Source organism: Nomia melanderi, chromosome 11, assembly GCF_051020985.1.
Source record: "Nomia melanderi isolate GNS246 chromosome 11, iyNomMela1, whole genome shotgun sequence".
NCBI lineage: Eukaryota > Metazoa > Arthropoda > Insecta > Hymenoptera > Halictidae > Nomia > Nomia melanderi.
This window is the reverse complement of record NC_135009.1, coordinates 7,252,180-7,279,122: the sequence shown is the minus strand read 5'-3', so window position 1 is coordinate 7,279,122 and position 26,943 is coordinate 7,252,180. Positions and strand designations below refer to the sequence as shown.

At 36.1% G+C, this 26,943-nt stretch overlaps 3 protein-coding genes across 9 annotated transcripts; 1 reads left to right on the top strand and 2 right to left on the bottom strand.

Annotated features, from left to right (window-relative positions):
• Positions 1 to 41: 41 nt before the first annotated feature.
• On the bottom strand, positions 42 to 5,844 carry LOC116428872 (zinc finger CCHC domain-containing protein 8 homolog). Of its 2 annotated transcripts, none has more exons than XM_031981046.2 (7): positions 5,411 to 5,844; positions 4,984 to 5,224; positions 4,587 to 4,900; positions 4,173 to 4,386; positions 3,899 to 4,082; positions 3,511 to 3,695; positions 42 to 3,428 (listed from the first exon to the last, which is right to left on the bottom strand). In XM_031981046.2, the coding sequence occupies exons 1-7, from the start codon at positions 5,668 to 5,670 to the stop codon at positions 2,970 to 2,972; spliced, it is 1,857 nt and encodes a 618-aa protein (XP_031836906.1). In that variant the 5' UTR covers positions 5,671 to 5,844; the 3' UTR covers positions 42 to 2,969. The 2 variants fall into 2 exon arrangements, with proteins under 2 accessions (XP_031836906.1, XP_031836908.1); XM_031981048.2 differs by having other exon boundaries at positions 42 to 3,410.
• Positions 5,845 to 6,453: 609 nt separating this feature from the next.
• LOC116428866 (uncharacterized) lies at positions 6,454 to 7,648 on the top strand. The gene is made up of 4 exons (XM_031981036.1): positions 6,454 to 6,647; positions 6,740 to 7,045; positions 7,121 to 7,308; positions 7,499 to 7,648. The coding sequence occupies exons 1-4, from the start codon at positions 6,455 to 6,457 to the stop codon at positions 7,646 to 7,648; spliced, it is 837 nt and encodes a 278-aa protein (XP_031836896.1). The 5' UTR covers position 6,454.
• Positions 7,424 to 26,894, bottom strand: LOC116428875 (calcium release-activated calcium channel protein 1). 6 transcript variants are annotated; one of them, XM_076372058.1, is made up of 5 exons: positions 23,803 to 24,231; positions 23,325 to 23,579; positions 14,431 to 14,624; positions 9,941 to 10,069; positions 7,425 to 9,502 (listed from the first exon to the last, which is right to left on the bottom strand). In XM_076372058.1, the coding sequence occupies exons 2-5, from the start codon at positions 23,362 to 23,364 to the stop codon at positions 8,975 to 8,977; spliced, it is 891 nt and encodes a 296-aa protein (XP_076228173.1). In that variant the 5' UTR covers positions 23,365 to 23,579; positions 23,803 to 24,231; the 3' UTR covers positions 7,425 to 8,974. The 6 variants fall into 6 exon arrangements, with proteins under 6 accessions (XP_031836918.1, XP_076228173.1, XP_076228174.1 ...); XM_076372059.1 differs by having other exon boundaries at positions 23,325 to 23,469; XM_031981058.2 differs by lacking the exons at positions 23,325 to 23,579; positions 23,803 to 24,231 and adding an exon at positions 26,743 to 26,894 and having other exon boundaries at positions 7,424 to 9,502.
• Between the last annotated feature and the right edge of the window lie 49 nt (positions 26,895 to 26,943).

Sequence of the window (26,943 nt, the reverse complement as noted above, 5' to 3'; positions counted from 1 at the left end):
ACATAAAGAGTCAAAATAGATTCAGATTCTGTTGGGTGGGGGTCAAAGTAGTATATATATATAGCAGTCTGAAAGCTATATATCGACACTTATTTATATTTTTATTTGCGCATTTGGAATATTTTAAATATTATGCATGGTAACACAATAAAATTAAAATGTTTCTTATTGTTTTTATGATAAAAGTATTACAGTATAATATTCTAACAGTTTTCACAAAAAAAAAATCAAGAAAACAAACTGAAATCATCTTAGCTATGAATATAACAGTATTATAATTAATATTTTCATCATTAACAAAAACATTTGTTAATACTTTCATCATTAACAAAACACTATTTTCGAAAGATTTACAATAATTCTGGGAATTTTTAATTTATACATATCTAAAACTATAAAAAAATTTTATAGAATCGACTATTGAAATTTTTCACAGAAAAATTGGTGCAACGAAATTTACATGTTGATAATATTGGTACATAAAAGCTGTAATTCCAATTTTTCATGATCTTTTATATAAAACATAAAATAAGTCCACTTACACCGTAAATTTAATTTCTTATTGTTATACATTCCCACGTCGTATTTTTGACAATAAAATAAATATTATATGCATTACATTTTATACTGTTTTCACTCATATACCCTTCTGTAAAAATATACCGACATGTGAAACGTAAATTTTTAATTTCTTTTTCCTGTTAAAGTTTTAATTCCTTAACTTCGAAAAATACAGTATTATCATTGTCTAGATAAACAGCAATGTACATTTCAATTTACATAAAAGTTATTACATTCTAATTGATTACCGAAAGAGATAATAACAAGATTTACAAACTTATATACATATGCCATTATTCTCATAAAGTAAAAATATAAACGGTAAAGATCTGTAAACAATTATGAGCGTTAATAATTCATAAATATTAGATCGTGTAATATGAAATGTCGGACTTTTCTTACTCGTAAAAGTTTGTAATTACTCCTGTTGTTGTTATTCCTTTGTTTTTCATATAAAAAACAGTTTCATTGTCGATTATCAGAGTACCACCTTGCAAAATAGTTTTTTTCGCGTTGTACATAATAACAATGTTTTCCTATAATTTTTGAAAACATGGATATCACCAACATTTGTGTAATTATCTTATATGAATTCAACCTTGGAAACAATACTGCAAAAACCGCTCAAAATATAAACAAAGCAATTGGGGATAATACTGTGAATGAAAGAATAATGCAACGTTAATATGCAAAATTTCGTTTCATTGACATTTCTTTGTAAAATGAGCCGCGTGGTAAATCCGAAATAGTAGTTTATAACGATGTCTTTAGAATTGATTAATTCTAAACATTCAGAATTTTTCAAAAAATGATTATATTCATTAAAAACAAGTTGGCAGAAGTGTATTGAATCGATTAGAGCATAGTTTGATTGAATAAACGTCTTTTAGAACATCAAATAAGGTTTCCCGTAAAATTCGGCATTTTATATTACATGACCTAACACATTATTCTATACTAATAACGCATAAGGGTGCGGTTATACTAGATGTATCTTCGAATGAAGTAGTGTTCTTACAGACTCGATACGTCAAAACAATCAAATATACATACAGATTTACAAAAGTATATACAAAGAGATTTTCGCGTATTTAATCGTCAAAGCACCAATTCGTCCGAATACATATCTAATATAATCACAACCTAAAACATTAAATGCTATGTATAATTTTTATTCCTTAATGAAAGATGGATGTTTGAGTCTTGTACTTCAATTTTGTTGTTTTCTTAACTATTGTATTCTTTTGCTTTCATAATTTCTTTCAACGACCTTATGTTAGGCGTTAGGCAGTCGTACAAGAAATAAACGACTTTCTTAGATCGAATAACAAGATACGCTTTATTTTAAATGTATTGATGAAGTGCATCTGTTATGAACTATTATGGTTGCAAAAACATTCTATTGTATTTACATATGTACAATAGTCTTCAGAATTGATAAACGTTTTACTATTAATCTTCCTGTTGGAAAGGAAAATGAATGTTCTTGTATAAAAATAGAAAAGAATCAGTAATTTTGACTTAGTTTTTACAGTATATTTAAAATATCTGATTATATATACATAGATAAACATTAATAATGATAATTAAGAAAAAAAGAAAAAAAGAAAAAATACATGCCGCATGTACCAATGATGAATACTTCGATTAATTTTCCGTTTACTTAACAATTTATTGAATTAATGATTTTATAAGATTATGGATAAATAGAAAATGTAAAATGTATAGCAACAAAAATTGTAAACTAGACATTATTCATGCCTAAATTAAATGAACCAGGAAATAACTTTATGAATTCCTGATTAATTATTAAGTGGTTATCTTTATTCATATACATATGGGTATATCGTATGAAAAATGTCTGTAATAATAGAAAAATACTATGTATTTGTACTTTGGAAAAGCGAGACAGTCCCGAATTTAGTTAAAAAATTCATTTCTTTTTGTAGTTTTTTTTTACTTAAGGGAAGACCAACTATAAGGACGATTGTATTTTTTTCTAGAAACCTCTCCTAATTATGTAATTATTTGAAAAGAAACTAAATTTGACTCCTTGAAGTATTCAATGATTTGTATTAATTATAGTTTTAACTACGATTAAAAAATGAATTTTACCCATTATAATTAAAAAATCTCGTATTTACATGAATCAAAAAACATTTTTATGAAAAATGTGACTTGTTGAATGTTCTTTTGTTTGACAAATATATAATAAAAAAATCTTATGATATATTTAATATGTAAGGTAAATGTTTCTATTTACAAATGACGGATGTTCAATTATAAAAGAAATATTTTACTGAATCTTCATTTGACTTCTTTATACTTCTGCAAATAATTTAGAATTATTGTACAAAATGAATGTATACTTATAAAGTATACCAACAACTGCGATTAAACATTTACAGTCATTCCTGTTGAAGGTTTGCTAACTTAACTCTTACTTTTTGTAAAACCTCAGTCATTTGTTCATACTTACCTGTTGAATCAGGTAAATTCTCAAAGTTAATCACGTCACAAATATTTTTAGAAAACTTTTCAGATGATGGTAGTTTGTTATACGGAGAACTGCTTTGTAAAATAGGTGTGCCTAGATCAATCGATTTTACACTTCCGTGGCTGGAATTCAGCGAACTTCTGCGATTTCTATGTAATTCTGTCGTTTCTTCATTACTGGGCGGTGGCATTTCTGATTTTGACGCGGAATCTGCAGAATTACTTTTTGACAAGTCGTCTGAATTTGACTGTGAACTTGATTCTTGAAGCTCTACGAGTAATCGTTTTTTCATATTTTCTAAATCACACAGTGACGGCGAATATGCCCGAGATGACGGTGATGCACTATTTTCCTGCAATATTTTAAGCAACTAATGTTTTTATTTTATAAATACTATTCTTATCACATTAACAAAGTAATTGCTTCGAAAAAAATGATTTTTTATTTTATACCGGTGATTGTAAATCCTGCGAATGATAATCCAAGTCTTCATACGATCCTTGTGTTGGTGGCAGTGGTGGCAATGGTGGCAATGGTGGCAGTGGTGGCTCAGGTGGCTCAGGTGGCTTTGTGATACATTCTTGTGGTAATGGAGGTACAAAAAGTCCATTAACAGGTAGACACTCTACTACACCATCTATTTAGAAACAGGATCTCATTGTATTAAGCACATTTTAAGATAACAGAAAAGTTTTTAGTGATTAGTGTTATTATTCATGTAAGTCACAAAGGCAATATTATATCATTATTTTTTATAATGAATCTTACTACTTTTGCAATATTACAAACATATTTAATAATATTTTACATAATTAGTAAAGAAATTTATATGTAGTATACCTTCCACATCTTCTATCTCCATTTCAGTTGACTCTGGTACTGGATTATCATTAGAACTATTATTAGATGTTTTCAACTTCTTCCTTTTATAGCCGTCATCTGCCTTTTTTCCTTTCAGCATCGTCAACATTGTTTGTTTACTATGAGCAGTCTGCATCGGTGATATCCAATACTGTCCATTTTCCTATTATTTGTAATAAGTTTCCACCAAATAAGGTTTAGGGAAATACAGTAGTCTCACTCATTAAATTGTCATTATCTGTAGATTGCTTACATCTCGAGTACCAGGCGGAGCTGGTACATTAAAACCAGGAAAATCATATATCTTTTTAATATCATATTGATCTCTATCTCCAGATTCAAAAAATTCTCCTGGTTCTGCATGAGAATCATCTTCCGCGATACCATCAGAATTAAATAATGATATACCAGAGTGTTGTAAGCAAGCTTCCTCTAACCATCCTGGAGGGTATCCAAGCACTCTCATTCTGCAAAAATATTACAATACATAAAAAGCATGGAAAATAACAACACCTTGTAAAAAATTTATTTCTTGTACGTTGATTTAATTTGTAAGTTTATTATAAATATTTATCAATGATATTTATTTTTTTTTAATGAAATTATAATAAGAATATAATATATAATATTAGAAAATAAGAATATATAACAATAAAAAATTAATTACCTGTATATGTGTACGGGTAATTCATTATCCCTAAGACCTAGTGCTTTACGCAAATTATTACTTAATTGGCCAGGAATAAAATGACCAAATTTTTGGTCATCATCTAAATGATACCTAAGAGTTTTCATATTTCCTCCCTTCATATTGAAATTTCTTTTGTTTTTATTAATAGCAGCTTGATCACGTGGTTTCTGGCAATCACGTAAATTGTGATTTTCTAAACAATTGAAACACATTAATTTTGGTGGATTAACCTTTGAGTCTGTTTTCGATTTTGATTCTGGTGTAGCGTTTTCAAACACATTCTCAAATTTCTACAATGTAAACATCATAACAATAATTAGTTGCATATTTTTCTTTTGTTAAATTCTGTCAATTTAAAACATTGTTAACAAACCTTTCCATATGTTGGAACATCAAGATCATTTTGGAGCTTTGGTTGTGTATCTATTGTAAACAATGTGTCACATATTATATCTTGACTGTCTTCACTTTCCGTTGTAAGTTCAACAGACTGGTTAATAGAACCTGAATCATTATCCCAAAGATTTAGTGTTAAGCCATCATCAGTTTCTTGACATGTAGTCGTAGAAGGAATTAATTCCTCTATAAATTCCTTTATACGTTTACCATATTGTCTGAAATTTTAATTAAAAAGTAAATATAAGACATGTATTATAGTTGACATTAAACTATATTGTTTCTATTAAAATATATAAGTATACAAGGTTCATGACCTATTGTGAGTAAACAGTGAGCATTATTTTAATTAGCTAGCGATTGTAATGTATATTTAACATAAAAATGAAAAAATAATTTCTTACCGTGAAATACTTTCGTCTCGAAACATAACCTTAATAAATGGTTCTGACGTATTTGTGTTGCAAGTTTGAGTTGTAGAAACATCCTTGTTGTCCTTTGCATTGTCACTAGTAGTACTTGTTCTTGCGATGTCGTTCGACAACGAGTTTTTGTCGATAAAACATCCGCTCTGGTCATTGTCAGCATTGTTGGTGATGTCTTGGCTTGAGTCCAAATCAATCACCTCTTCGTCGGTGTCTTCGATAGTAATTGTAGAATTCATGGAAATACTATCGACACTGGTACGATGACATAGATAAAACCGTCTCCTCGTGAAACGTAGTTCGTTTACGCAAAAATTTATCCTTTTCTAGTTTTCACTTAAAAAAAATACTACAGTTTAGGCTCATCGAGTTTCAAGAATGCGACAATACTTTGCTGTAGGGGCGCTTCAAACTTGCGCTCAATTGAATGCATTCAAATATTCTAGAATTTTATAAATGAAATATAAAAAGCATACTAAAATGTATTAATTCCCTTATTATTTATTAGTATGATTTCTAGAAACATCTATTAGAGGAGTTTTTAAAAATGTGTGTGTATTAATGAATACTTTGAACAATTTATATTTGATATTGAAAGTTTGAAATGTCACAAGTATCATTTACTTTATTTAGAAATGGATCTTATCTGTACGAGTTAAAATGTTTGTAAATATTGTATACATTATTCCTTTCAATGTTTTTATACACGTTAAAAATACATAGCGTACTATGGTGTGTATAATATATAATATATTATACGTATATAAATAAAGGAGTCGTTTTCGTAGAGGGCAGCACAAATTTATACCGCGTAAATTTGAACATAGTTGAAATTTCAATCCGTTTCAATGATTGATGCTAATGATGAATTTCAACAATATAGAAATTAAGATGCATGAAAGACTCTATCATTGAGAGCAGATTCACTTTTAAGAAAGTAATGGTTTAAGTATAAACTTCTGGTCTGAAGTTAATCAAGAATGATGTGAAACGACAAAATTTATAAATCTCAATGAATTTACAATGTCCATTTTAGAGCCAATTCGAATATCATTTATCAAACGTAAAATAGAACTTGCTAAAAGAAATGGTTGGCGGCATGCTATTTTCAACCCTGCAGATAAACTTCTTGTCAAAGGTTATTATAAAGGAGAATGGAGAAACGATAAAAAGGAGGGAAAGGGTAGTCAGTTGAACAGGTACAATAATTATCGCAATCTTTACCACTGACACAGTTGGTGGTAAAATAAATAACTTTTTTCAATGCCCAGAATTATGAAATAGCTTTTCGAATTAATTGTTAAACACATCACAGAAATGGATTTGTATACGAAGGTGATTGGTTCAATGGTAAAAGACATGGTTATGGTACTTTGAGCAAGATTTATGGGCAATTAGATGCTGGTATTATTCGTAAATGTTACATTGGTCAGTGGGAGAATGGTAAAAAACACGGTTTCGGATATAATTGGTACGAAGACAACAGTTATTACGAGGGTAATTTTTGTCAAAATAAACGGCAAGGTTATGGTCGTATATGGTATTGCAATGGAGATTACTATGAAGGTTGTTGGAAAAATGATCTGTACGATGGCATGGGAATTTTCGTTAAATGTACGAATAAAAAATATTTTAAATTGGCTAATAATCATAACGTACAAATAATATTCTGAATTCTACATTTTGAAGTTAATGGGAATAGATACGAGGGTGAGTTTGTTACGGGCAAGAAAGAGGGACTCGGAACGTTTTACCACATAGTCACGGGGCAAAAACAATATGGCGCCTGGAAGGATGATTCTTTCATAAATGGAACTATGTCAGATATGCATTGGCGTCAGTCAGCTTTTGAGCCAACACCATATCCTATTCCACGAGTAAACAACATTATGATAACATATACTCAGTGTAGGATTGTACCTAACACCATAATTAACAAATAACAACAATATAGATCTATTTTTAAAAAACTTTGGTCGTTAGGTCTTTTTTATACTTCGCCTGTAGGAATAGGCAGTACAATTTTTATTTTAAAGTCTCATTTGATCATTGTAAATTTGTTACCAGCTCAAATTAATCGCAGATGATGCAATCAAATACACGCATGAAACATACGATGACAATAACGAAGAAGAAAAACTATCATCGTGTACATGCAAAAGGCCTCTAAAACGCGTATTTACGGATATGCGTTCCCAATTAAAGTCAATTTTGTAAACAAGAAAATGTTGAATGTTACTTATACGATTTATTTAGGCAAAAGCGCCGCTATTATATATTCATATACGAACGTAATGTACGGGTAAACCGTCCGTTTGCGTTAAATACAAATTATATATAACTAAATTGCCGTTTCATAATGAATACGTTTCTTTTTTCTTTCATTTTCATAACGACGACATTATGATTACCAAGTACAAGCGCAACGAGACAATGTAAATCGTGTAACATAAAACACGTAAAAATGATTTCTTTTTCCGCGCCTCTGTATATACTGTAACGTTTGGAAAACTGTTTGAGCATCGGGCTATTACGCGAGAGACAACGAAACTAAAGGAATCTCGGAACAGACACGTCTCCAGCGAAGGTAAGTACATTCCACATGACTTGGTCATGCATACACAACAAACCATGAATTCCCATTCACGACCGTCGGTCTTCGAGTCACGGAACACACGATACATATGCAGCACACGTACTGCTTATCGGTAACCGGTACACTTAAGTCGCTATGCAAGAAAGGGAATGTGTTTCAGAGCGTTTTATCGAACCTTGGTTCTCTCTGGCAACCTTGAATAGTCGGCGGTAGTGAAACAGTGAATGTAAGTTCGACCACGAATGGGAGGTCAAAAAAGGTTGTACCTAAAGAGTTTCATAAAATAAAAGAAACTCCACACTGATACAGTATCAGCGTGTACTTTAATTGTCTTAACTCATTAAGGCACGGTTTACATTTACATTCTAAATTAGTACAAATATTACAATTAAGATGAAACATTAACCAAATTTCTACCAAAATTTATATTTAATTGAACGCTAACATAATTAGGGCTGACCTTCAAGGTATTAAAACGTACTTTCTTTCCAGGTACAATATTTCTACCCCCTGTTAGATGGTAGCAAACACTGTCTCACTTGGAACTTCTATTTCTCTACCGTCAACTGTACACTTTATTGGATAAACAGGGGGAAACAATAATAGAAATTACGACGCTCTCACATGGAACAAGTGTTCCATTTTCAAATTGCACACGTGTCTGAGTTTCTGAACTGCGGGAAACAAGTGACTGAGTCTTTTGCGCGTTACATCAAGATTAGGGTTTGAGTGCGTCCCGTACAATTTCCGTGACAATTATTAACTGATTATTCGCGCCGTTCTTCTGTTCCAGTTGCTTCAATATTTACAAATGTCGGTAGAGTAGCAGCCGCGTTATCGGAGATTCATCACTATTACAACTTAGGTACCTCCGCGAGAGGATATCACATTTTTTTTTTTGAAAAGTAACTGTACTATCGACAAATACGTACACTGTACAAACGTGTTCATACCATGTGCGCCACGCCAGTCTGTAACAAGTTCACCCCGTTTCTACCCTCGACGTCTGTCGATTCGATCTGTTCTTTAAGTAACTCCAGTTCCCTTATACCGGACACGGTCACCTCGTACTTGTGGGCGACTAGGCTGCGATAGAAGTGGATCGCGAACGCGAGGAATATTATCAACACCGGTATCAACACTATGCACGCGGACCAAGCGGCCACTTGGGAGAAATCGTAGAATTTGACCCAACAGAGTATCGCGATCTCCAGCAGGAACAACAGCAATCCCAGCAATGTTGAAAATGCCCATGCCACCTCAATGTACCAGTGCAAACGTTCGTGGGGAGACTCGTGCACCAGACTGATGCTGTGAAGATTGCACACGGCCTCTATGTTTGGCAGTATACACGTCGATATCATCAGTGCCAGCATGTGTACCGCTACCAGCAGTGTCGTGCACACGGCAAACGCGATCAGCATCTCGGATGGGACCTTCGTGTCCGAGTTTAGCTGAACTTCCACCATGGCGACCTGTGATAAAAATGATTCCGTTAAAGTACCTTAACAACAATTTTATTGAAATTGAAAAAGAAAACTTCTGAAGTAGTCATGAATAAACAAAAAATAAATATACATTTTATGACAAAACTACCTAGGTCTGCTTAATCTCTTGTAGTTCAAAGTATTTTAATCCTACAGAATTTGCATTTAATTTAATTACATTCCGATAACTTCTCTAATAGTTTGTTTTAAATATTAGAGAGACGATAAAATTGTTAAAGTCATTGGAACAGTAGTAATTGTAGCGAAATTTAAGAGCCTGTTTGGACAAGGATTAATAGTTAGCTAGTTACCTAGGGTAATACGTTTCAGTCGTTACATGTTTTCTGTTTATATTGGTTTTCTGTATATAGTTCTCTGCATTCACAGAGTACATAGAAAGGAAGAGATACATATTTGTATACATACCATGGCAAAACCAGAAAGTAGGGCGGACGTCTTGCTCGATGCTTTCAGTTTCGCCCGGCTTAGCTGTAGCTTCCTCCAGGAGAGATAACCCGGTGTGTGGAGGCCATCTCCCGACTGCGACATCTTCGACTGACGGACAAAAATAAGATTGAAGAGGCGAATTATGTTATGGTGGATGGAAACCGATGAAATCTGGACTTTTAACCCGGTACTGTTTATACATTTATTATCAAAGTACTACTGTTGCTGATCTCCGAACGGAAATTTGAAAATGTGATTTGATTATACGTGAACACTTTACCTAGCGGCAGTACTTTAACAATCTATTCACAATCAATGATTAATAGGCTTTTGAGATTTTTTATAATTTCTCTACAGATTATTGTATAGAAGAAAATAATAGAACCTTTTTATATATAGTCATTGAGACGCCTGTTAATCCTTTGCCCAAAATTGTAAAGATTGATATTGAATACCAAGCTTTGAAGACTAAGCTAAAATAACTTACTATTATTTTATTAATACTATTAATACTATAATTAATATTATTAGTACCATAATAAACGAATTGCTAAGATAAAATGTATCAATACGTAAAACATTAACATGAACTAGCCTCGTTCCGTAATTTATATGTAATTTCTCGTCAAGTTAGTTTGAAAAAATGTCATCTGTATCTCATCAGAAGATGTTCAATCCTTCTAGTGAAAAACTTTTGATTGCAAATAGTTAACAAGCTGGTAAAGTGTCGAGGCAGAAGATTAAAATGCAATTCTTGAGTCGTTTGTAAATTACCATCACATTTTAATCATCAATAATCTGTAATCAGATTACATTTTGCCCAGCCCTGCTTATAGCGAGGCAGCTCTCGGTTTCCCATGAGCACAGTAGCCGGTTACGCGATCCAATTAAGCTCCAGTGATTCAGATTATCAAGTGGTGCAACCGATAACGCTGGCTAATCCGTCTTGAATCAACAGAACAATTTGCGAGACGCTTTACGACTCTATTCGAAGAACATTCGAACATTCTTGTCGACACGTTGAATGTTTAATATCTCTGTTCCGGACGAAAGCCGGGGGTTCTACGTACAGGGTGTTTCAATATAAGCTATTCAAACCGTTGTAATCCGTGATAAGTACAAAATTTTGCAAAATATTTTCATAGAATATTACTCAGTTCAGCGAGAACTGAGGAACATCATTATTATCATTACATACAGAGGAACATCATTTTATTAAAAAGTATATTCAATTATATTTATATATTTTCATTATTCATATTTCATTGAGAAAATGAAATTTAAAGTTATCTACAACTTTCGACGCTTGTCGCTCTGAATTATCACAAGCCTAATCATTAACGATTAATCTATAGATAAATAATTAATTATTAATTATTAATCTGTAGAAAATCATTCCGATGTTAATACGTTCCATAGTAGGTTGTTCACGATGGAACACCCTGTACAGCAAAAATACAGTTTCGGAACAACGTGTTCTCCAGTTCACAGCACACGTTCGAACTTCCTGTCCTAAAATTTTTGCGTTCGCGCGACACTGCTCGACGCCTGTCATGGAAGCGCCGATTACGCAATATCGCATATCGTCCGGCGCTAATTAAAACAAATATCAACGTATCCGTTAGTCCCGCCGCCGTTCAATGGCGCGATACAACGACAACGGTCACATTTGCGAAATCGTTCGTTGGCAAAATAACAGGCCAAAAAGAACAGAAAAATAATTGAAAAAAAATCAGAGAAACGAAACACAAATGAAAGAATAAGAGAACAAAGAAAAAATCGTGTCCAGATGAATCGCGTGTTCGTTGATGTTGGTGTGACTTGGTAATTGGCGGTCGGACACACCGTAGTATGCGTAAGCACGTAAAAATAAGAGACAGCCACGTACCCGAAGAGAATGTGGATGGCAACGGGCGCTGAACGAAATGTGAAGTTTTACACGCGAGACCTAGCGTGGATCTATCGGGAAGAGGTTCCCAGTACCGGGATACATCGACGCGTCTCTGCGAAAGGATCGGGCGACTGAGAGCGAAAATACGAACGTCCAGTTATCCTCCATCAGTCTATCAACATAACATAATGGCAAACATTACTGACACCGCGAAAACAACGGAAATAAAAGTTTACTTTTCTATATCTTGTTTCTACATCCAGTAAATTCTGTTTCCTTCTTTCGTGAGCTCGTTTGAATATTTGTGGTTGATTAATCAAACTGAAGAGTTGAGGAATTTGTTAATGTAGGCGAGGAATATTCTTCCTTCCTCTAATCTAGGGAAGAAGTCACTTGTGGCACGCCTGTGCGTCTAAGAGAGTGAACACCATTGTGAGAACCATGGGAGAATTTAAGGTTGCCTTCAAATGGTTCCATAATAATTTGATTTATGTAGGTCTTTTGCACCAATGAATATTTTGTTTAACCTATGAACATATTTTACTGTATCGTATGATATAATGATAATAATACTATTATAATAATATTATAATGACATGATAATTATAGATAAATATATTTCACACGTGTGATTAACAAATTTTCGCAAATAACAGTTTTAAACCATTTTTTATTTATAAAAGTCTATCTTGCATTTTTATCTTATATTACAATAGATTTACGTTATTATCGTTGCAACACGAGGATGCTGTTGCTATCACGTCCGTTGAGTAACATTTGTCATCGGTTATATACAATCCATCGCGTGCCAAGCACCGCTACCATAATGGCCGCAATATTTCCTGTATTTCCCGCGACGCTTTATGTAAGCGAATCGAGAAGTTGTTAAGGAGAGATAATTAACCGATTTGTGATCACGGGATACACACATTGCGCCGGATATCATTAGCGAACCCAGTAGTGCAGTTTAAACAATCCGGATTGATTTTATCCGAGGCGGTCCGGGTTCCGCGGGAAACAGGTAAAATTTAATTTACCGTCGCGTCGGTTGGCTGCGCGGGAAACAAACACGAACGCTTACGCGGCACGATACGCCTATCAGCGCGCGAGCGTTCGGATCCAATTCCCTTCCTTGATCTTGATTTATCGAGCAATAAACTGGCATTAATCGATTGACCGTTTCGACGTCGAGTTTCGATTAACCAGTTAGCTGTGGTCACCCCTGTGAAAAGTGTGTGTTTAAATTCACACTGTATACAGTTTTTCTCAGAATAATTATCTATATTTTTTTATTTGTTATTATCATTGTAAAATTACAATTACGATTTCAATTTCAATTTCAATTTCAAGTGGTAACTATTTCTTCCGCGCGACGAGTATACTCGCCAATCACAGCTAACTGGTTAAAAATTGGCTATTCTGGTTATTGTTCTTTATTATTATACTCGTCTTGTGAATTATATGTAATATTGAACATGAATTTCATCAATCAGAATGGGTTTCAGAATTCCTCCTTTACTTGTCCAAATAAATATTGCATGTTGGCGCAGATTTGATAACAGTTGAAAACTTTGCAACTTTCATGTGTATTTATTGTTTGTTCAGTGTAATATCATTGCAAATCATAAAACACCTGACCTTTTCGGTGTATGCAGTTCATGGAAAAAGCGTGGGCAGCATTCGAAACACCGTTCCGCTTATAAGGATTAAAGGGTCATCATCCGTTTGCTCCAATTGGTGCAAAATGAACCTATAAGAGGCCAGTCACGTGACTTGATACGCTGTCGTGTTCGTTGTGCTTTCACTCTCAAGTTTTCAAAAATTTGAAAAATCCTTCCCAACCATTTTGTGTCTCATAGGTACTAACAAAATTTAATTCAATCTATGCATCACCGTGAAAACGAACCTTTAACCCTTAAGTACTGTAGATATCTAAACTTGAGCAACTGTTATGATTAATTTTCATCGTGGTTATTTGTTTAGTTTAGTCAGTGAATATTAGACTATAATTAAAAACTACGTAGCATGGGAAAATAATGAACCAAGCAGGAACGGGAATCAATAAAAATTTTTAACGGTTTTGCACTCTTGGGAGGTGACCTGATGTCTAGACTTAATTTCTAGCACAGGGGCAAGACAAAATTTATAATAAGAAGTATTAGTAGTTAACAATGACGAGCCATCTGGCGATTTGTAGAAAAAGTAACTTCTAAATGAAATCATTTAATAATCACTTTAGCCTCCAAAGTGACAAAAGAAAAATAAATTCTGTATTATAAAGTATTATTTTATTACCTGTTGTCTAAAGTATAACTATTTTTATTCACTAAACAGAACCAACAAAATATTGAATGAAAAAAATGAAAACTGATCAATCAAATCCGCATTCTTCAGTCTAGCTATCAAACGATCTGCCAGTCATAGACGTTCTGCAGTAGTCAAGGGCTAAGTCCGGACAAGGAATTGTGTCACCCAGATTGTCACCGATGTAACGCGGCAGTCGAAGCAGTACACATTGCGAAGTGACAAACAGTCCGCGAAACGAAGACAACGGGAAGAATAAGGGAAGGCTACCGACCTGACAGTCGTGGAACCGCTTGTGGAAGCAGTGGCCGTCAACGTTGCGCAGATGTGTGCGAGCCACGTGTACGTGGATCGGCAACTGGGTGGAGGGGAGTACCGCTCCGCCCTCCGCGCCAAACACTGAATTGCGTCCAGTGCTCGTCGACCATATGGACATCAGGCTCGATTCTTGCGGGTTTCTGCCCAGCGCTGCAACAGAACAAAAACAAGACACCGTTCAATCGCATTATCTCCCTTCTACCTTGAAAAGAAAGAGAAAAGAGAAACACCGAACGAGGAAATTGGCTTCTATCGACGCCACCGCAGTTCCTCCACTAGGGTTGCCAACCTATGCGTTACAATGACCGGAGATTACTGGTAATGAAACTTGACTGATATCAAAGGTCGCTGAACTCGTTCACGTTACACGGCACTAATTTGTTTGAAACGTGAATGCGCCACGACCGTTGGATATATTCGTAAATGTCAAATTTTGTATGCAATAACTGTAGGTTGGCTACAATGTTCTTGATTGGCGGCAATTTTCGATTTCCACGACATCTTAATTTATTATCTCTTTAATAGACTAAGGGTAAAAGTTATTTTATATGATTCGTAATGATTTAATAGTAATAATTTTTTATTTTATATAACTTGATTATAAACAAAATGTAAAAAATGAAAGAGGAAAGTTAAGAAATTATACGACAATGTATTGTCAAATGGGAGATCTTCACCATTGATTGATAACGTGTTAAGAAAACGTCTGAATAAATGTAACATTTCAATTTGTTTAAACGAAACACGAACTTTGCGTGGCCTATCGTATCCGGCAATCGGTATTAAGCGTAACGGACCGTTGACAGTCGTCCCGAATAATGGGGCCATTGCACGCGCAGCGTTCTACTTCATTTGTACGCGTCATTATGTAAATGATACGTTTCCCGCGATCTTTAATTGAACGTTTATCCACGTTTATCGATGCACGCGCGGAAATAAACGGTCACGGTTTCACAGCCTGTTATCGAAAACGAAAAAAAAACAACCGTCCGTCAAAGTGATTCATTAGACGATATTTTAGAGTCGACCCTGGGTCAGTGTACTAGGAAGTGGTCGAAGTCACGTACCCAAAAATACATTTATATTTTAAACCATGGAGAGCAAAAATAACTATTACGAAGTTAAATGCCCTAGTCGGGTTAGTTGACCAAATATAATCAAACGAGTGACCGGGATTATAAACGGACTACAGAAGATACAAAATTTTACATCAAAAATGCACATCGGAGACTTATACGAAATCTTTTTGAATTATGGCACATTTCGAAGCGTTTTAGTGCCTGGCATGGTTCGGAAACCAGTTTTTTTGGCACGTCTGTTTCTCCCGACTTAACCTTGACAGTCTCTCGCCATAAAAGATCGGAGAAGATAGTGCAGCGCAGTCTAGCTCGAAATAAATATACAGGCTAAACAAGAGAATAATTTTGCCTAATCGAGCGAACACTAGGCTATTGTTATACATTTAACCCACGATACAGTGCGGGCAGAGGGGTGGAAGAATTCGCGAAACTACTTATAAACGTGGAAACATGTCTACTTCTATTGTTCCCTAATATCATTATTTATCATTTATTTAGTATCCTCTATATAATACTTCAATAAACTATTTATTAACAATAATTTATTCCTAATTTGGTAAAGACATTACTCATACAAAATGTATCTGGAAATAAATGGTTATGTTCAGAGCTGTACTAAGATCTTTGCGACCCTTAGTAATAACTAAGTATCGAACTAAGAATTTGTATTTCGCTGAATTATTTCTTTTTCCACTTAATATTATATAAAATAAAACTCTAGATTAGTATGAAATAACATCATTTTTTAATTTTATATCTTTTTCCAGTTACCGTAAAAAATTTGTTAATCGGATTTTGGTAGTCTTTAGGTGCTTATCATCTAAATAGTTTGGCCTAGTTTTTTCGAGATTAAACGGTGTTAATGAACAACTAACAGAAAAAAAGGGATTGTTTTGACTCCTACATGCGACTCGGGCACGCGCGCGAGCGCGCGCGTGTTTTCGACTTTCAGCGAAAGTGCAACAGATTGTTTAAATCGCGGTGGCCGTTGCAGTTAACATCGTTTAGAGATACGTGCCAATATCACTAAAAATACAGGGTCCGTAGAACACGTAGAGGTCCCCGTGGCCGCTCGCGGTACGGAATTAAATCGTGATTAAAGGCGAGCGTCTGAGAACGCTCGGAAAATGGTAACCGGTGACCGAAGCGATTACATTTGTCCGATATGCTTGACGGACACGTCCCGTCATTGTGTACGCGAATAATAAATTGCTCGGGAAACCTTGCGCCAGCATGCTCGGCGTCAGTCACGAATGCAGCAAGGATAAAAAAGATTTCCTCTCTCCAATAATAACACGACTGACGCGACTGACAATAGGATACGCGGACTACGGGACGCGGGATATAAACATAATAAAAGAGGCTGCCTCCTTTTTCAATTGAACTGCATCAGTCGGCCACGCATGGGGCAACTGCACTTAATCCCTGATGCACCGTTTCTATGATATTCGTTTTATTTTAATTCTTTGCTAAATTATTTATTTTGTAGATGATAGTAGTAGTAGTAGTAGTAGTAGTAGTAGTAATAGTAGTAGTAGTAGTAATAATAATAGTAATAATAAATAATAATAATACTACACGATAATAATAACAATTGAAAACAATAATAGTAGGAACGAAGTTAAAATAAGAGTAGGACGACGGTCGTCACTAGGTTAAAATTCAAATCGCAAACACTGAACAATTACTGTTTTTCTCGAGACGATTTTCCGAGACTTGATCATCGCATGCATGGAAATATATAGAAATTCATTATGTAAATAAGAGGTGTCGGCGGCGTGCGACTGTTAAGTTCGAAATTATATTTACCATTTTGAAGGCGCTGAGGGGTACAAGCAGACGAACGCGCGAATTCATGGCAGAGATCAACGCTGCTCCCCTTTTTGCAGGCACTTCAACGGAAATGAGGATACTGTGAACCAACGAGGTTAACACTTGCCGGAGACGATCGGAAACTCGTGTTCAACCGAACATCCTGTTGTTCGGGGATCGTTGCAATAAAAACCATCCGCTAATCACTGGCGAATCGCGATTAAATGACAGCGACGGAAGACACTACCGTACTGAATAAGACGCCGCGATACAACTACGACACGGATGGGGCCGAGCGTTTCCGAAGCGACACGAGGATCACCGAACGCCTTCGGCCCGTTTCTCACCGTGGCGTGGGCAAGTTGGACCGACACGCTGAATTCGCTGATCAAATGACGTAAGTTTCGGTCTCGTTCCTTCTTTCTTTTTTCTTCTCCTTTTTAAATGTATCGCGGTCCTTAACAGGCCACTCGTGTTGTCAAGTGTCATGAGCCGGGGCGTATAATTAGATTTAATATAATTCGTGCCGGTTAATCGCATAAGAAGGTTTGAACGGGAGCGAACCTTCTGCACGGGATGTCTAAAATGTTTGGATCACCGATGTCGAATTTGAGAACAGTTTCGCAGGATTTATTGATTTACTGTGAAACGGATAATTAACGTGTAAGTCGTATGTTGATTGATGTCGAACACTTTGCTCCTTTTTCGAGATAATTAAGCTCTCGTTACGTATTCAAGGACTGATCAATTATTGTTTTTAATTCACTATCGCGGAGGATAGAGACGATCTCTGTGCGCACACGTAATCACTATTCTATAGTTTTAATGTTTATTTCCTTTTTATAATATAATTTAGTGAACCCATTGAAGGCTGATTCCCAGTTGCTATTTGATTTGATACAGTAAAATTATTAAGTTTAATATTAATTTTTGTATAATACACTAATATGTGAAATAATGAAAAAAATAGCTTTGTCTCTTAATTTATTATAATCTATTATAATTTAAGTCTATATCTAATAACAGCTATATTTCATAGTTACTGCAAAGGGTACATTTTCCTCTACAATTCACTACACGTGTTTGATATGAGAATTAAAGGCGTTACGGATCCGTGGATTATATCGTTCTACTATTCTTAATCTGGTGAATAAATCAGCGCAACGGGAGCAGATGCTTCATTAGTCACGACGGACACATAGTGACACACTCAGCTCACCTCTCATGTTCCCTAATGTGACACCGGTATAAAATCCTTTCACCGTCTTCACTGCCATCATATTTTCCAATCAAACATTCCACTGCGTCTCGCATTCGGAATAATCAAGAACCTGAAACTTCATTTACCGCGACGGATGCGACATTAATAGCACAAGTCGAATAAACTGCTATAAAAATCACAAGACGTCAAGAGGTTCCTGTTTACCATTTTTTTCCTGCCGATTCGTGGAATAATATAGAGACTGTTAAATATCGACGACTGTAGGTGTTCGACGAGAAACCTGTGAGAATGTAAACCAGTGGTCGTGCCACGTCGAAAACAATTTGCTACTACACATATTTATCACCGATAGAACTGTAGCCGTAAAGCGTGACGGCGCGTTTTACAAAAGTTAAAGTTCACGTTTTAGTCGAGGTTCAAATGATCGGAATTCAAATTCTCGAGAAGAAATAACCGTACCGAAAAAATCATTTCTCTCGCTAAACTGAAATCGATCCTAGGAATTTCCTACGTTTCTTTGATTTACAAAAATATGACCCATGATTGAATAAAAACGTTAAACTGACGCAACTAACTTTGTACAAAGTTATTAATAAACAAGATTAATGTAACACATCTGCGTAAAATAGGTAAACACAAAGTTTTTCGTGGAAGACTTTGCCAAATCTCGGAATTAATTTCCAGCGTAAGAGGTTAATTCCGTTTGTACAAGTTCCACGTAAGTTGACTAACGCGATTTCAGCTTGAAATCGTAACAACATTGGAATGGGAGACACGCGAGCCGCCTGCGATCGGTCTTGCGACCGCGGACGAACCTGCCCGCTTCATTTTCCGAATTTCTGTCACATAGTTTCCTCGTTACACCGCATACGCGAGTATTTTCGCTAGAGTTAGTCGGGTGTGCAAAGTGGTCGCCGCTGGCAGGTAATTTTACTTAGGCTTTTCCTCGTGGTGGCAAACATCCAGGACGCAGCCACTTCTAACGGCGAAACGATGCGCCGTCTGCGACCGCAGTCATGGTCAGGGCACCCCTAGCCTACTTGCTGATGGTATCGTCTGATCTATTTTAACATTAAACGTACCACGACCGGTCAAACGACCGATTTTAAAATCTGATTTAAAATTCTGCATCTTCCATCGTAATTCGAACTTCCTATCAACCCCTATATTGTCTAATTAACCCTTTAACCGTCGAGTGCGACGAATTCACGAAAAACAATTGATTTTGATCTTCATTAATTTCTTTAAACTTAGAAGTACCATTCAGTTCTCCAGTAGAACGAAAAGCTTTTGTTACTAGGATTTGAATGGCAACAATTTTTGATCGATAAGTAAATGAAAGCAAGAATAATATTTCATTTGAAACTCACGAATAACACTGTTTACTGAGAAAATTCGATAGTTGTGGGCTTAATCAGTCTTTCAATTTTTATCTTTCAGAAAATTGCTGTGTTTACTTTGATTTTGAATAGTATATGTTAGTAAGAGTAGGTATGCACAAAGTGCCGGTATTTTTAGTATTAATACCCGGTTCCTACGGTGAAAATCTCGTTTTGAACGCCGCCGCGTCTTGTTTTTCAAAAGATTTTGCAAGTCGATTATAAGCTGGAACGCGACGACCGCCGATAAATAAATCACCGATCGTTACAACTGGTAGGTGTCACTTTTCGAACATCCCCGCGGTGCTTGTCAATAAACCGTAACGCCGTGAAATGTTTACTTCATCTCCGGTTGCTTCGGTTATCCGGAAACTTCAAACGAATTTCGTGAACGGCATCGATGTATCCGAGTATGAAATGTCTTGGTTCTTGGAAGAATCGATTCCCTTCGTTTGCGCTCTTCGAATATACATGTAGTCATCGGTTATCTGCGATCGATAGCTTTTTTTATAAGACGCATCGTTTATGCGGGAAAGAGTGCGTGATAATCCTTGAGAACACTCGAGCCTCTTGAGAGCGTCTTGAAATGAACCTCCGGAAGATCTGTACGAAGTTCAGACTTTAATTCTTTGGACTCGAAAGTTTTTCACTAGAAATAGTCAACATTTTCTGATGAGTTAATGAGTATTTTACTTCAATATTTTACACATTAACGCATTATGCGAAGCTTAATATTAAATATCAAACTTTCTATATTTGTTCGACATTTGTAGCAACTGAGAATCGTATCTCAAGTAGAAAGAGTTAACAGACACCGAATACCCGCTGAAACTTCAGAGAAAGCTTGGAGAACCCGAAAGTGTCCAGGACACCTATTTTTTTGTAAAATTTTCGAAAAACACTGAAGACGTCTAAGGAACTTTAACACTTTGACTGGCAAGTAAACACTCGTTAAAACTCTTGTGCAGTCGAAACAGTTTTCTTAATAAATCTGAAACTAAAAAATCAAGATCTTTCGTAACGATTGCTGTACTATCTTCCTTATATCAGATACATCACCAAAAAAATTAATGTTTAAGTTTATGTAAAAAGTAGTGTCACAGTATTAAGGATTCCAAGATCTCAGACGACACTTTGTAGACAGTCGTCAACTTCGAGGACTCTGAAAGAACTCAAGGTTTGGAAATACCAAATTCAAGTTTCCTAAAATTTTCAAATGTCCTGAAGACAATGACGATACTCAGGAGGTCCATAGGAACTGTGTACAGTATTGTTTTATTAAGTTCATGAAACTTGATTTCAGCGATACACTCGAGAGTCTTGAAGCTCGTTTCGTCTTTGCCCTCCTTAGCTGACATTCATCGTTGATCCTCTTTCTCAAATGTATATTCTATGATGCTTGATACTATGAAATGGTGATAGAAATTGGATTAAAAGTGTTGCAAAAGCATTAAAGTACAATAATAATATTGTATTTCCTTAAATACTTCCTAAAACTCCATCAGGATACTAAAAGATCCGCAATGTAGCTAAGAAACCTTCGATGATCATTCCAAGATCAAGATAAGAGTTCATCAGAAGTTAGAATTCAACAGAAATTTCCTGTTATATTTCCTTTCACGAGAAAATTTTTTATAGTACGCGGAAGAACCGTTAATTATTCGAAGAATGCACGGTGCAAGAGTGTGATGCGCGACGAGGTAATCACGATAAACCGCGTCGTGTCGTTAAGCTTGTTACCGTAGACGAACAATATCCTGAAATCTCAGCCGCTAAACGTTGTCCACTTAGAGACATGTATTTGTCAAATTCCAGTAACGATAAGCTACTGGACTTAACAATATCGTCCAGATCAAAAGGAGCTATTATATCAGAAGTTTCCACTATTGCACCCTATGTGCCTGCAACCAGTTATTTACTGTATCCTATTATTATCAGAGTCAGCTAGGACATTGTGTTTATTTCTTGCATTCGGATGTTCATAGAAAAATCCGTTGAATTCATAACAATTTTACGAATGTCACATAGAAGAAATTTAAAGAAAGGAACATCAACAGTTTTCATTTAAACATTATCATTATGCAATTGAGAAACTAATGAACCTTAATTTGAGGTAGACCTAGGCGAATCGCATCGAAACAAGAATTCACTCCGAATTTGTTATATCATAAATTATATTTCTCATTTCCTATTCCTGATTTACAAAAAAGAACTTTAAAAATTCTTTTTCGTTTTCTATTATCAACGTTCAAATATTTTTGTTTCGTCACTGTCGGAAAGATGATCGGATTCGCTTTGATCTGCTCTATTTACGATTTATATTATATTTTACGCGTGCGTAATCAATCGAATTGAATGAAATTGTACAAATAATGACACAATAAGTCATATGTGAATCACTTTAAAGTAAATAAAGTATTGATCCTCAAACAGCACGGAGATAAGAGAGTGGGATAGGCCTCCACCATTGAAATAACTTCGCGTAAGTATGGCGCCTTGGACGGTGCGTTTTAGACCGGCCGCGTATTTTCGTTCGTAACTTCTCCTATAATATCTAATATCAAAGTTTCCACGGAGCCGCGAAGCAGGCACAGATACTCAGAACATCACAGCGACTTTTACCTCTTATTTTTTCCAGAGCTTGTTCCGTATGTTTTAGTTTCCAGAACGAGACCGAACTTAGCGGACCGATACGCGTAAGCGCGCAAATTGGACAATTTTGCATTTATGAATATTTAACTGTTGCTAGAACACAAGGTTAAGTCATTATAACGCCTTTTCTTTGTGACAGAAAATTATCATTTAACAAAGTGTTTTTCTTTAACTTTTAAATGTCTAAGCTACAAATAGGTAGAAGGAATTTAACGCCGTGGTTTTCAAGATTATTCGATCTAACTGCGTTTTCATTTTCTCAGAACTAATTCGTTTGTTTGATTTTTTCTAATATATATATATTAGATATATATTATATAGTAATTCAAGAACATTGTAACTAAATCACATCAGGGTTAACATTAGACTTACGGACGTTTACTGTGCAATTTATTTTGTTGTTGTTCCTAGTCAAATTGATGTTCGTTCATTTGAATCTTGGAAATCGGAGGTTTCAAGATAGTCAATAAATATTGTTTATAAAATTCGATATGAGTCAAATCGACGATTTTCCATAAACCTAGCATTAAGCTGTCTACTTCGATCAATTAGTTTCGAAGTTCCTGAGAGCTTCAAACAAGCGCAAACTTCAATTAAGGGAATAACTATTTCAACATTGCTTGTTGCTATACTTATACACAATCATTCTGGTAATTAATCTAGGCCTCAGCGTAAAGAACACTGGATCAATCAAGTTTCCACTCACAAGAACCGTTCTCAGCTCGACGTGGAGTCTCCGGTTTCATGATTCCACGGCATCGATGAACGAAAGTCTTCTTCAAATTTGTTAGTTCGACGAAACGGGCAACAACAATCGATTGTCTATCAGATACACTGTTTCAATCTTCGATCTTCTATAACCACTGTTTCTTAAAATCGCTGAACTGGTCCATTCAAACAACACACTCGCGATGCGAATATATTCGATTTATATGAACCATTTATATTCCAAAGTGATGAACTTCAGAACACGAAAAATAGAAAAATGTAATAAAACGAAATATATAAATTTGCAAAATATTCAACAAGTGGAGCAGATCACTTCGACTCACAAACGGTTTATGTTCGAATCTAACGATTTCAATGATTTTCTTCGCGGTCCTAAACCAGTTAACTGTATTCGACAAATATATTCGTCACCACAAAATTCAAAATAATATTAACTTTTTTCAACGATTACTTACTATTTCCAACAGACATGTAGCCCTTTTTCATTTTACTTAAATTTGTTTATGTTAATATATATTAGGTGCATTTACACCGCATTAACGTATATACTCGTCATTCGTTATTATTGTCACATCCCATGAGAAATTTTTCAAAACTAAATTCCACAGTTAACTAGTTGAAAACAGCCGGTGATGCAACAATCGCACAAGGAATCCCAGTTTCTCGGCGAACAACGACTAACCGGGCAAACCATCTTGTCGCGAGTCCATCAACAATTGGACCGATAAATAACGTTTATTGTCCCTGATTCGAGTTTCCCTTCCCCTTTGTCGCTCGAGACGCTCGGCCGTCCACGAAAATACTGGAGGCACGAAAAGACGCGCGACATCGGCAAGTTCCGACGTTCTTACGGTTTATCGTGGCTAGCTTGACCGCAACGCGGCGCAGTGTCCGCTCCATTGTAAGATCTGGAGAAAGGTACTACTTACAGGAACGACTTTCCCGCCCGTGATTCCTTATCGGCCAGTGCCTCCCAACGGTCCTCTTTCTCCCTGAAATCTTTATCGCTCCGGAGATTCTTTTTTATAAATATTTATAATACTAACATTTTTACTAACAGTTCCCGTTAAAAGTATTTGCCGAAGCCAGATACAATATTGTGTATTTGTGTTGGAATGTTGGTATTTGTCAGATCTAATATCTACTTTGGTATTTTGAAAATTTTAGTTTTTAAAATTTTTTTGGTAGCTTGGAGTTAGAGGTACTTAAGAATTTTTATTTTCGGAAACTATTATGAAGGTTGAGATGATAATAATAATTGAAATAATATTTTTCCGTTTTTCTCTTTAGAGCAGTGATTCTCAACTTGGGTATCTTCTAGTATTTGAGCTAGTGGAGCGTTAGGGTTCCAATACTTCCCTAGATTTTTATTGGATTATAATATTTAAGTATTCCACAATAATGTTTTAAAATATTTGAATGATTCATTTTATTTGTAAATACAACTATGTTTACAAATTCAATTGCTTTATTCATGCGACTGTTTACTACCAAGGTTACGCACAGCGCAGTGTCACAAAAGGTGCGTAAGAGCCATTGTTTCGGGTCATTGCATTCGGGGGATAAAAACAAACGCGCACAGGTTAATTTTCCGCACGGAGCCTTGACTCAATTTTCTATTTACACTTAATGGCACCGGTTCCTTACGTAATTAAAAAGTATGGCTTCCCCGGACTAATTTCACGCTCGGTGAATTTCCAGATAAAAATAATTTTTACGGCGTATCGCTCGTTGCATGTGGAAACCAACGGGCAAACGTCCGCGCATTGTGTTAAGCACGTTACGTTCAAATGTACCGACGTACGTAAACAGATGCGCGATGCAATATTTACGTGAACCCACAAATATCCCTAGGCACTGTACAGGCAGCACTTTCACGATAAACATCGGATTCCGGAGAGTATACAATATTGTTGACAATAAAATCTCGTCGGTTGTTGCTGGTGTAATGTAATCGCGCCTTGATGAATAAATATGAGTCCACATGATAAATGCGAATGACACGAACAGCAGTGAATCGAACGGTACGTCACTATCGCTCACATGATTAATTCAATGAATCTTCAATGAATCTTCCTTAGATTTTATTAAAATAACTAACGAGTTCCTCGTATTAATTATGTCGTCCTTTAATTTTAAATTTGATGCATACAACTAACAATGTTAATAGACGCGTGATCTCGCATATGTTGGACCCTTTATGATAGTAATCGATACGATTGACACGCAATCAAGACGCAATCGACTTCCCTAAATATGCATCGTTTGAGCTCTGAAATCGACAACTTAACTAGTCATGGAAATGTACCCATAAAGTGGAAGACGGGTTAACCTCAGAAACATTAACCTTGACATAAAATTTTCCACAGAAATAATGTTTTCACTAAACTATAATTTTCAATACACATTGCAATCTGATTGATTCGAGAAGCCTGCCCCTATTCCCCAGACTTTCTATAGCTAACGTGTCACGGAACCCCGAGGATCAATCTCGCATGCTAAAAGTCGATATATCATTTGTCTATTACCACGACCGATTGCTTCATGCACAAGGTGCGCTTTTGATAAATTGACTTACCGGTCGACGGGTGAAAGTAGAGGATAACCTTCAAAATAAAAAGATATAGGGACACTTACTTAAGGCGTATTGGATATTCGTAGACTGCGTCGCAGCTGGTTACCGGTGAACGTGTCCTGTTAAGCGGTATGTATCCTTGCGAAAATTTATGCCGGCACAGGACGCCGATAACGTATCGCTCGCAATGAATCTGCATTCTTCGACGCGGCGACGACCGGTGGTAACGGTCGCATCAACCGCTTGCCTTTCCCGTGTTTCGACCACTGACAACCCGAAATAATGTCAACCTGATTCCCTATCCGCACGGAGAATGAAAACCCACTCGCTACTTATCATCTCACGCCATCCCATGACGAGGCGCGCGCGGCGTCCCGAGCGCGAGAGATCGATCGAGGTGCAACCACGGGTGACAGTCAATATTCGCCAGGTAAATCCAGAACCCTTCGCTAGATGTCTCTACCGGTACCATAAAACCGATAGCGCGAGTGTTTCCGTTCGGGAGCGCTCCCCTCCACAGAACGGTTTCTTATAATAGATTTATAGATCTATATAAATAAATCAGGTACTTGGAAATCCCTGACATCATTATCGTTACAAACATACCTAAAATCTACAGGAAAAAAAGGCCATTCCAGTGGGTGAATGTACGCATGCGGGATTTTGGTAACAGGCATGTATTTATAGGTTACGTTTACAATGGAGCGACAGGTGCAGGGTAAATAATGACGGATCGCAGTACTCCGTGCGTCGTGTCGCATCACGAGGTGAGATGAGGTCGTGGGCTGCGAAGTAATATCACGCCGCAGAATTTACTCACAAATTCCCGCGCATTTCACATTGTCCAATCCTATGCTGCATCGTTCCCAGCGCACGCTGCACTCTGGGGAGGAGGAGGAGCTCATCTCCAGTCGGCCGAGGTGGGCAAAGGAGTGTCACGGGGCCCGATCGTCGCCGGACGACGATCGGAGTTGATTTTCCGATTGGTATTCCGCTCTCCTGCGACCGGGCCGCGCGGAGA

Excerpts from the sequence above, each read along its gene's own strand:
- LOC116428872 (XM_031981046.2), bottom strand. The coding sequence starts at position 5,670 with ATGAATTCTACAATTACTATCGAAGACACCGACGAAGAGGTGATTGAT. Across the intron at positions 5,225-5,410 it reads CGAGACGAAAGTATTTCACG|ACAATATGGTAAACGTATAA; the intron begins GTAAGAAATTAT and ends TTAAAATTTCAG. Across the intron at positions 3,696-3,898 it reads GGAGATAGAAGATGTGGAAG|ATGGTGTAGTAGAGTGTCTA; the intron begins GTATACTACATA and ends GTTTCTAAATAG.
- LOC116428866 (XM_031981036.1), top strand. The coding sequence starts at position 6,455 with ATGTCCATTTTAGAGCCAATTCGAATATCATTTATCAAACGTAAAATA. Across the intron at positions 6,648-6,739 it reads CAGGTACAATAATTATCGCA|ATCACAGAAATGGATTTGTA; the intron begins ATCTTTACCACT and ends ATTGTTAAACAC. Across the intron at positions 7,309-7,498 it reads CACCATATCCTATTCCACGA|CTCAAATTAATCGCAGATGA; the intron begins GTAAACAACATT and ends ATTTGTTACCAG.
- LOC116428875 (XM_031981058.2), bottom strand. The coding sequence starts at position 26,827 with ATGAGCTCCTCCTCCTCCCCAGAGTGCAGCGTGCGCTGGGAACGATGC. Across the intron at positions 14,625-26,742 it reads TGTGAAATGCGCGGGAATTT|CGCTGGGCAGAAACCCGCAA; the intron begins GTGAGTAAATTC and ends GTTCTGTTGCAG. Across the intron at positions 10,070-14,430 it reads AGCGGTTCCACGACTGTCAG|TCGAAGATGTCGCAGTCGGG; the intron begins GTCGGTAGCCTT and ends TTTGTCCGTCAG.